This window comes from Gossypium hirsutum, chromosome A08 (genome assembly GCF_007990345.1).
Source record: "Gossypium hirsutum isolate 1008001.06 chromosome A08, Gossypium_hirsutum_v2.1, whole genome shotgun sequence".
Lineage (NCBI taxonomy): Eukaryota > Viridiplantae > Streptophyta > Magnoliopsida > Malvales > Malvaceae > Gossypium > Gossypium hirsutum.
In genome coordinates, this window is record NC_053431.1 from 63,027,073 (window position 1) to 63,037,878 (window position 10,806).

The 10,806-nt window shown below is 34.8% G+C and overlaps 1 protein-coding gene across 8 annotated transcripts; it reads right to left on the reverse strand.

Annotated features, from left to right (window-relative positions):
* Positions 1-1,915: 1,915 nt before the first annotated feature.
* On the reverse strand, positions 1,916-6,754 carry LOC107948966 (uncharacterized). 8 transcript variants are annotated; one of them, XM_041074457.1, is made up of 12 exons: positions 6,520-6,754; positions 5,738-5,942; positions 5,502-5,638; positions 5,273-5,317; positions 5,130-5,183; positions 4,800-4,904; positions 4,514-4,717; positions 4,221-4,306; positions 3,484-3,575; positions 2,557-3,390; positions 2,220-2,430; positions 1,916-2,128 (listed from the first exon to the last, which is right to left on the reverse strand). In XM_041074457.1, exons 2-12 carry the CDS (start codon positions 5,916-5,918, stop codon positions 2,089-2,091), a joined length of 1,989 nt encoding a protein of 662 aa, XP_040930391.1. In that variant the 5' UTR covers positions 5,919-5,942; positions 6,520-6,754; the 3' UTR covers positions 1,916-2,088. The 8 variants fall into 8 exon arrangements, with proteins under 8 accessions (XP_040930391.1, XP_040930392.1, XP_040930388.1 ...); XM_041074458.1 differs by having other exon boundaries at positions 5,738-5,881; positions 6,520-6,753; XM_041074454.1 differs by having other exon boundaries at positions 2,557-3,575.
* Positions 6,755-10,806: the final 4,052 nt, after the last annotated feature.

A 10,806-nucleotide genomic window follows, 5' to 3' on the forward strand; every position in this document is an offset into this window, starting at 1 on the left:
TACCCAACACTAGGGCTTCTTTATGTTCAAAGTTGTTTGTTGCTTGAATGCAGCTAGTCATGCTCTGATTTCTAAATTCCAGCTTCTATTATCATTAATCCTAATCCCGGAGTGTGGCCTGAAATTGCAAGTCTTGTCAATGCTTTTGTCCCAAAGATTTTCATGGTTTTGTTTCTATCTTCGTAACACTTATTTTGAAAGGTTTTGTGATCAAACAGTGGGATCTATTTCTCTAACACTTGTTTGATGTCATCTTTCTAATACTTCCTACTTTTATCGTATAAGGTGAGAAAAACTTGATTCAACTTGAAATAAATTATTTTTTTCTTTACTTTCGAGTTAATTGAATCTAGTTATTAAGTTTTCTTTTTTTTAGTCAACTCAAATAAGTAATTCGGTTTCGTCAAATTAAATCTCACAATTCTAATAACTTGAATAATTCGAATTACAGATGGTATAAGTACACTCATAATCCCTGTTGATTTCAAAAATGAGTAAATTGGTCTCTCCCAACAAAAATTACCAAAAAAAATAATCAAAATATATATTTTTTAAATTCAATTTATAAAAAAAAATTCAAAATTTATTCAAAAATTGAAAATTCTAAAAAAATTCTAAAGAATATCTAAACAAGTAAATTACCAATTCAAGTTTATCATATTAAAGTATATTTTTTTCTCTCTTATTTTGGTTTGAAAGAATTTTCAAATATAAACGTTTTCAAATTATATGCTTCAACATGGAATTAATTATATTGTAACAAGATTTCAATATGACATGTTTAATTTTTTTAATTTAACTTGAACAAATTCACGTGTTTCGATTTGACTCGAATTTCATTTAACTTGATTCAAAAAAAAATCTCAAATTGAGTTAAAATGTTGAAACGAGACTCGTAAACTCGAATTTTTTTTACTCAATTTAGTCACACGTATGGATCCTTTTGTTAGTGTCAACTAGTAGTTAAAATGTTATAATTAGTTTAGTTTAATAATAATTGGTTAGATTGCTTATTTAATTACTTTTTGTTTGTTTGTTTGTAAGCATATTGGAGAAAATATTTGATGATATGTTTGTTTGGTGTTTGCAAATAAGTTTATTTATTGTCCGTAAAGAATTAATTTAATCAAATCAAATATTTTCCTAAATAAACAAATTGAGTTTCAACATGGTTTTAAAAAATTTAAACCATCACAAATCAAACATGATAAAATTAATAAAAAAAATAAACAAACAATAAAACATATATATGGTAACATTGGTTTGAAAAGGTTCCTATAAACTTTGTTATTTCAACTAACACCCTTTTCTTTGAAGTCATTTCAAAGTTTATGAATTTTTTTTATCTTTTCCAGAAACTTGGGAGTTTTTTAAATATATTGTTGTCTTCTTAAATGTTTAAGACAAAATAGTCACATCAATTTAATCTTAAGATTTTTTTTTTAACCTTTAAATTTAAAATATTTGTCAAAAACGGAAAATTTAAATGAAATTAAAAAACCAAATAATTTACACGCTTTTATATGATCCACTTACTTCCGGAATGCGTTGTCTACAATTTACAAACACACAATTAAAGGTAATAAAAGAGTAGAACACTCTTCCGGTCAGAACGCTGATGTCTGAGAATCCCGGGGAAAAAGGCTCCTACTTTCCTTCATATTTATTCCCATTGTATCAGTCTGTGTAAAATGGCTATATAATTCAAGAGCGCATTTTTTTTTTAGATGCTAAATGAAATTATTAAAATCGTTAAATGGAATAATAATTAGTAAATGAATTATATTAGTCTTATTACGATTGGTTTTGATGTCCTCCACACACCCAATTACTCTTGTTTTTTCTCCTGAAAAATTACCCTAAAACGTCTGCACAGGACAGAAGTAAAAGAAAAACAACAAAAATGAACTTCCACTTCGACCCCAAAAAAGACCTTTGCAATTGCATCAACCCCAATTTATTACACCCAAAATTTAGACACTTAAACCAATAATAATAATAATAATAAATATAAATATAAGGGGAAAAAAACCTTACGTAAAAAGAACGAAACCATAAAACATTTCTGGTAAAACCTTTTACCTTTCTTCAATTTTCCAACAGAAGACCACTGGTAAAACTGGAACCTCTGCAAAAAATATATAGTCATGACCTGCTAATCTGTGTTCATATCTCATTAATAAATATTCCCTTCTCTCTCCTCCTCCTAGGTTGCCGACCTTTGTTTTGGAATGTACTTTGTTTTAGCACCCTTTTCAGGCTTCGTTCTGTACTTGGCTATTGCAGCCCCAACAGTAGAAGCCTCACAAGCCCCTGCCTTGACCATCCACTTCTCTGATGAATCGATTTCAACCCCTGAGCACCCTGGAGGCTTAGGGTTCGAGGAGAGAACCAATGTCACATGTTCTCCTGCAACAGCCTCCTTCCACCCTACAGCGTCGATCAGAAGTTCATCAAAGACATTCAGTAAAAATGGACTCAGTAATAAAGCCAATACACACAAACGCATATATATGTGTGTATATATATATATATATATCAAACATCCCAACTTACTCTCAGCAAGAAAGGCCTTGGCAGCATTGCTGTCAAACTGCAAGCCACCTGGTTGCACGCTTTCCTTGAGTGTTGAAGAAAGATTCATTCTTAGTACACCATCGCTACCATCTACTGCAGATGACCTTCGATAGCTTTCATTGGATGAAATCTGGACTCCATCATTTTCAGCTATCACTTCCACTTCAACATCTCTAATACCATTTTGGACTGGCAGTGAACTTTTTCGTTCCTGTCGACTCACTGGCCTCCAAAATTTAATGGTTGATCGGTTTGCAACAATCTGAACATGATCATGTTTGCTGAACCTCTCCTGAACATTATTCTTTGGTTGACACTCCGCAGGACACCTATCATGGGTTTCACCTAGATTCTTTCCAAGTGGGACAGATATGGAACCAATTATAAGTTCTGGGTTCTTATTCTGATCCGGTTGATTTGTAGCTTGTTTCCCTGCTTTAATTTGCAAACTATCCCCATCATCTATTGCTTTAGGTTTTCGGCTCCACATTTTATTACTATTACCCATTGCAGCAATCCTTTCCCTGTTTGTTCCATGTTTATTCGTGCCTCCAGATTTAAATCCATGAGAATTCTGATTAGCATGGAAACCATTAAGCACCACTCGCTGTGATTTGGGTGGAGTCTTCCATCGAGCAACAACTTTTCGCTGACATCCATCAACTTGCTCTACACGTTTTTCACCATTCTGACTAGTTCCTGGCTCACAATATCGATTGTAAAACTCCGTCTGAACTCTGTAATCTACACCCTCCTCAGGGTTGGGGAAAGGAATGGGTTCTAGAGCTGGAAGAACTTGATCTGTTGATATGACTGCATTTTGTCCATCAATATCAAAAACAGCTTTAGGGCTGGATGTTACAGCGGGAGTGCTATCCTCCAATGAATCATCCATGTTCTGCTTACCTTCTTCCATCTCCCAGGGTCTTAGTTCCTTTGCTTTCTGCTCCTTCTGCCTAAGTTTTTTCTGTCTCTTTCTCTCAAGAAGCTCAACTTGCCTAGTGAAGAATCAGGAAATAAATCAGCTAATCAAAGGTCTTCCATTTTGCTTTTCGTAAGATGTTGAAGAGCTATTTCTGAAGAATTATGTCATTAATCTATAACACTGGACTTAGGGGACCTACCTGTTACCACCTGTATCAAGGAACTAAAAAGCCTAAGACTGAAGTTTAGTAGACTAGAACTGATAAACAAAATTCTAACAATTTTCCTCCTCAATGCACGTGCTCTAAGAAAGTTGACTGTTGACAGAAAAAAAGATTTCCACAATTTTATTTTCTTTTCCAGAAATCCAAAAAAAAGTTTTTATACCTGTATCTTCTTCCCCTTTTAACCATTTATATCTGGTGGGGAAAAAGGTTGTCTACATTACATCTTTTGGAAGTAAATTAGTAATTACGCCATATGCAGGGTTTACTAACTCATGGAAAAGAAGAAATTACTAAAAATACTTTACTGATATCTTCTTTCTCCCAGACATTCTCAAAGACAATTTAAAGATTTACTTTCTTCATGCTAAGAGGAAAATTTTGAGAGAAAAGGGGAAAGGATAGGATTTGAAAACGGTCCAACCTTTTTGCACATATCAAATACGACAAACTTAAAAATAACTTTATTTGATGAGGAGAATTAGCAATATGCACCTCTTATGGGCAGCTTCTTCCTCTTCCACTAGCAACTTCTGACACCTCAAAGCTTCGGCATCCTTAGCTGCAAGCCATGCTTTAACCTGAACAAAAACAAAGATAATTTTGATCAGGAAATATGACGAGGGAAAAATGTACAAAAGATGACAGATTCATGTGCACACCATCGTACTGCTAGTCCCAAAGGTTAGGGATAGCATAATACTTGCCAACCAAATTATTCATAAGTGTGTGCATGAAAGCTTTTAAGTAAATCAACCTTGAAAGGACAGAAAAAGAAAAAAAGGTACCAATTTCTGTTCTACCAAGAAGCTGGTACAAGCAACCAAGTTTTTGGTGTCAAGACCAATCTTTCCCGCTTCCCCATCAAAAATATACTTTTGCATCGACACAGCTGCACCACATAGGAAAGTCCCTTCACTTGCATCATCAAGGATACTAAATAATTCTTGGGAAGATATTGGAAACCTTGATGGTCTAGCTTGGACAAGGTCCTGCATAGAATTAGAATATATGACATCTATAGGATAAGAATGCGTTAGCATGCTTTCGGATCTATGACACTATGTTCCTTACCAGTAGAGCAGAACCTGCCCTCAAGCAAACTTGTGGCAAAGCTGAAAACCCTGGTCTCTTTACAAGTGTTGTCAATGATTTTATAACTGAAGATCCTGGAACTTCCTAGAAGGCATAGTTAGCAAGTAGGCAATTGTTTAGGAGACAAGAACAAACAAAATCAATAATCATACAATATGTGCACGTATATTCTAGCAATAAATAATCATTTGGATACAAGATAATGGTATAAAAATAAAAAATACAATTGTAAACCAGATCTGGATGTCACTTGAATAGTATTAAATGTTGAACCAAGGATTAAGCAGGAGAGAAAAATTAAACAATTACCTCCAATGCCACATCCTTGAATGATACAACTTCCTTTGCCTCATCCTCCGACAGCTGTAAATGATATAAATAAGAACGACAAGAAATGAGAAAGAGGTTAACCTAAAACGAATAAGCAAGAGAGGGAGTGGGGAGAGAAACACCTTGCCCCAAAATGCCGCTAGTAAGTCCCTATTTTTAGCAGAATCCTACAATGTGTAAAATAACATTGTTTAGAGGAGTCCTAAAGGGTTAAAAAAATATATCCACAGATCTCAATTGTCCAAGAGGCTAGCATCTTAAAGAAGCATCGCAAGAGAAGAAATTGCAGGAGAAAATCCGAAGAAGTATCAACATAATGGACTAATCATGTTTCAAAGACGGTGAGAAAACCTTATCAAGTTTTTTCAACCTATGATGCACACGTATATGCCTTCTATAGTTAATGGGCGAACAAAATTCTCGCGAACACTTATCACACTTTTGCATCTGCACCTTCAGAGGAGTGAGTAAAGGCCATCCAGGGATTTCTGTCAGACATATAGGCAAGAAATCAAGTTATACTATAGCATCAATTATGTAGTATTTTCACACACAATGATTTGAACCATCAACTAAGTTTTAAGTACCTTGTTGATCTAAGGCATGCAGTAATTGAATCCATTGGACTGAGCTGTCCCCAGCCCTAGAGAAAGAAAGGAGAGGCTCTTTTCCAATAGCTTGTCTGATGAAAGTGTCCAAAGAATCATTTGGCTCCTCTGATTTCATTACATCTGCAGAACTGGTAGCCTTGAGTTTTGCAACAGGCATAGCACACAAACAGAGTCACAACCACTAGGGATTTATAACAAAAATTCATTAATGAAACCAACTTGTCCGCTAGGAATTTCTTTCGCAGCAAAACAACTAAATAATTAACCTAAGAATTGATATTAAAATCCATCAGCAGGCAGCAAATATTTAAATTCTAATTTCAAAGAAAAAAAATTCCCAAACCAAAACTCAATAAAAAAAGATAACAAAAGATTGCAGACGGACAGAGTCCAATAAACTCCGTCTACATTTACAAATAAATAAGTTCCCGAACCTTCATTTGCCCATTAGCAGAAAAAAGGGGGAGGCATTTTCTAAACCTTTCCTTTATTGAGCCACAATATAACTATTGAACTCAGTTTTGGCCGAATTCCATTCTTCAAATAACGTAAAATTCAAATTCCAACTTTCTAGTACCAATTTTCAGAGCTTGTAAAAACTAAACTCCATATCAACATAATAAATAATTAAAACAAATTTAAAACAACAGCAGTGGCTAGGGCTTCTATTCACGTGATCTGAGATAAAAGGTTGAATGTAAAAACAAAACAAAAAAATGATAGAAAAGAAAGGTAAGTGAAGCGATCGGTTAACGTACCAGTGTATGAGGGAGAGAGCGAGAGAGATCGATTAGAGGAGAGAAAGAATCTTAAGCGATCGCAAGGATTTAGAGTGAAAGAGTAGGGGATTGGAGAGTGTTTGGTGGAAGGGAAAATAACCGAGAAAAAACAAGGAAGTGATCGGCCGAGAAAATTGTTGCGGAAGAAAAAAAGAGAGTTCCGTGGGAGCGAAGTGTAAGTGAAAAATATATATATAGGCTATATATATGAAGGTGGAGAGGGGAACCCTCCTTAGCAAGAAAATTATTTAAAAAAAAAAAAGAAAATGAAAACGTACATGATAATGAGGTGGAAGATTTTGGTGGCAACGTGATGTTTTAGACTCCATGACGGACTGTGGAACTTGAGAAATGAAGCAGTACATTTCAATGTCCCAAATCCCAAACTCTTCTCTTTTACCTTCTTCCAAACAAACCCAATTCTACACCCTCGTAACTATTGGGCTCTAAACTTCTCTTTCTCTCCCAAATTTAATTATTTTCCATCAATTCACCCCATCCAAACCAAAAACAAAAATCCTCGTTAACCTCTATTTTTTGGCCTTATGATTTATAAAGATACTAGTGTCATGAAATTAGAGGTGATTCATTTGCTTCAAATCTGCTTAAGTTGGTCTAACATTCGATTAATGAGAATTCTCAAGATAAATTCTCTAAGGCATCGAAATAAAATGGAAACAAACTCTTAAACGAAGAAGCAAAAAGTGAACGGAAAAGCCACAAGAAAACCAAGCACAAGTGTTTGACTAAATACTCTCAAAGTATATTTAATAACTCGGAATGGGATGACTACAAATGAGGAGAAGGCCTCTATTTATAGTTGAACTCCCCCTATCCAACAATACAATTTAAATTATATCCATGATCAAGATCAAAGTCTATCTACAAAATGAGAGTTCTAAGGGATTTAAACTCTATACAATCTTATCCTTTAGGATTAACAATAATTAACCATGATAACTCTAGCTTTATTGGAGTGTTACACTAAACCACCAAGACTTCAAGTAGATGGACTTCTCCATGTGTTCCATGAATCGGGTCAGTTCAAGTGGGTCAAATGAGCCTCATTTCATCTGTAATAGTCTATTTTTCAGTGAAATCGGAACAGTGGTTTCGGGACCACAAAATCCGATCCAAAAATAAGGTTTATTTTTATTTCATTATATGGTCTGTATTATAATAGGCATGTCGTGTGAAAATGTTGATACGAAAATTTTATCGGTTAAGTGTTTAATTATGAGAAAGACTAAATCGCATAAAATATAAAAGTTGAATTCTAGTAGCTAGAAGGATTAAATAGCTATGGAATTCAAATCTAGAGGTCTTTATATGGTAATTAGACTAGTAAAGAAGTATGTAGATTTTCTTTGATGACTCATCCACGAAAATATAGAAAAAGGGCAATGACTAAATTGGAAATTGCTAAATTCTTAATTAATTAAAAAATGAAAAGAAAATATCATCTTATTTTTGTCATCTTCAATCTAAAATTCTACGGAAACGCTAAAAGAGAGAGGGGAAACTTTCAAGGCTTAATTGGGTAAGTTTTCTTGTCCCGTTTTTAGTAATTTTGATATTTTTGAAACCGAGATAGCTTAATCTCTCTATTTGAGGGATTAATTTGAAAAGTTATCAAAGTATAGAAAATGGGTCAAGGATTTCTATTTTGAAAATTAGAAATTTATGGTAGAAAATGAAAGGTTGTTGATAGATAAACAACTTTTACAATGTGATTTTTTTATGGAAACATGGTTTAGGGATTAAAATATAAACTTGTGAAATTGAAGAAAAATTCTGATTTTTTATGAATACATGTGCTGTAAAATTTGTAGTGGGATTTTGGTTAGGCTTGGAATAGGGAGTAAATTGCACAAGTTTCATTTTCCGAGCTTAGGGACGAAATCGAAATTTATGGAATAGTTAGGGGCAAAATGGTAATTTTGTCTAGGATGTAAATTGAGTCCATTTAAATATGAAATGTGTAAAATTGATGGTTAAATTCATTTATATAGATCTGGACAACACTAATTCGAGGTTAGATCGAGGAAAAGAAAAGGTTTCGGATTAGGAGATTTCTAACGCGAACAAGTGTCATGGTAAGTTCGTGTAACCTAATTGAGCATGTAAATATGTTTAATTGAATGTTGTGATTGTATGAAATGTTATTATCATTTGATGTGAATTATTTGATTGCTATAAATAAAAAATTGAATACATGCTTGAAATGATGAAAAATGGGTTAAGTTCGAATTGAATATTGAATTCCGATGATCATATACACCTGCCCGAAATTAATATCATTTGTTGCGGATGAGATTTAGCTCAGACGAGTAATCCCATTAACCTTGTTATAGAAAAAGGATTTAGCTCGGATGGGTAATCTTGATATAACACCTCTCAAGTATACGTTATGGTTAGGGTTTAGCTTGGACTAGTAACCCTAATTGAACTTTTTGAGCACACGTTATATAAAGGATTTAGCCTGGATTGGTAATCCTGTTATACGATATATGGCTCGAGAGTGTGTTCCTTGATTAAGTACCCTAATGGGTACCATTGGATAAGAATTGACGGATTATAGAATCGTACACCTCGAGTGCCCTACTTGAGCATCCATCAGAATTTCAATGATTCAACGGACATATAACTCTAGACATGGCATGAGAATTATGAGATGAAATGATAATGTCTTGAATGAATAATGTATGATGAGCTCATCTATCCTTACTTGATGTATATGTACACTTTGTGACTAACATGTTTGATTGGATGTACGTGTTTAGGCAATTTAGCCAAATTAGCCAAATGGATGGAAAACTTGTTATTGTATGCTTAGATTTAATAAACGGACTAAGCATGTAATACTTACTCCGTTTTATTTTCCCCCTGTTTTATAGTGCTCTGAAGCTCATGAGGGCTGGAGATCACTAGAATATCGTCACACTATTAACTAGTCATTTTGGGTATACTTAGTAAAATCATTTTGGTATAATGGCATGTATAGGACAACTTGACCATTAGTAGCTTGATAATGATGTTTTGTAACCTAGCCATTGGAATGGCTAGTAATGGTTCATTTTGGTATTACTAAATAGGTTATCATGATATATATACATGTGTTATGTTAAGTATATGTGAACAAAGGATGTTATTGCCTAGTTAATTCAAGGTAAGATTGTAAACACACATGCATGTAATGGTATGCTATGTTGAGTGATGGAAATTGCCTAAATTGAATGTTTGAAATGGTTGATATTGGCTGTGTGTTTCAAGTGCAGGTCTTGGGTGAAATTTTGGGTGAGAAATGAAGTTAGAAATAGCTTCTTTTTGTCCACACGGGCATGTGTCTAGACCGTATGTGACACACGGCTTGGTAACATGGGCATGTGGTTAGGCCATGTGTCCCTTGCACCTTAATTTTGAGAAACAGAATGCTCAGAATAGAGCACACGGGTGTGTGTCTTAACCGTGTGGTTGACACGGCCTTGGACATAGGCATGTTACATGGCCGTGTAAAAACTGCACCTAACAATAGAAAATTAAATTCGCCACACGGCCTAGCACATGGACGTGTGACTTGGCCGTGTGACTTTAATTTCTTCATGCCTTAAAAGTCAAAGAGTTACACGGGTTAGGGACACGGGCATGTGTAGTACACGGCTTGATGACACGGGCGTGTCCTTAGACTACACGGGCGTGTGAGCCCTGCAACTTGGAAATTTTTTGAAATGTCACGAAAAATTCTTATAGGTTCTGATTAAGTCCCGACTCGGCTCTAATGCTTGTAATGGGCCTCGAAGGTCTAACTAAAGGACGTTGAATGATATCGGTAAATGAATAGTAACTTACACGAATTATTTGTAAAATGTTCTGAAAGTTTTGGTAATGCTCTGAAACCCTGTTTCGACGACAGATACGGATTAGGGGTGTTACATCATCAGTTAACCTTTATGGGATGTTCTGTGTGCATTCGTCACGGGCTTTGATCCGCGGCCCATGACATTCTCCCCCACCCATTCACACGATGCCCTTATTGCATCAATGGAGTAACATTGGTTTGACTTGTCCTGGAACTGCCTCAATGCATTGGCCAATTCCCAACTAGTCTTTCTATCGGGTAGTTTTGTCCTTCGAAACATTTGCTTCAGTTTATATGTCTATTGTCATCTAACTCGAATTGTTTATCTTTTTTGTACATCTCATTTGCAAGAGTCCTCTGTTCTTATTTGCCCCGAATGTGACTTGCCTTAACTAGGATCCCCTTGA

Bases quoted from the DNA above. Each gene is read 5' to 3' on its own strand.
- LOC107948966 (XM_041074454.1), bottom strand. From the start codon at position 5,918: ATGCCTGTTGCAAAACTCAAGGCTACCAGTTCTGCAGATGTAATGAAA. The intron at 5,639-5,737 runs GTACTTAAAACT...TATGTCTGACAG, and splicing joins GCATGCCTTAGATCAACAAG to AAATCCCTGGATGGCCTTTA. The intron at 4,718-4,799 runs GTAAGGAACATA...AATTCTATGCAG, and splicing joins GGGCAGGTTCTGCTCTACTG to GACCTTGTCCAAGCTAGACC.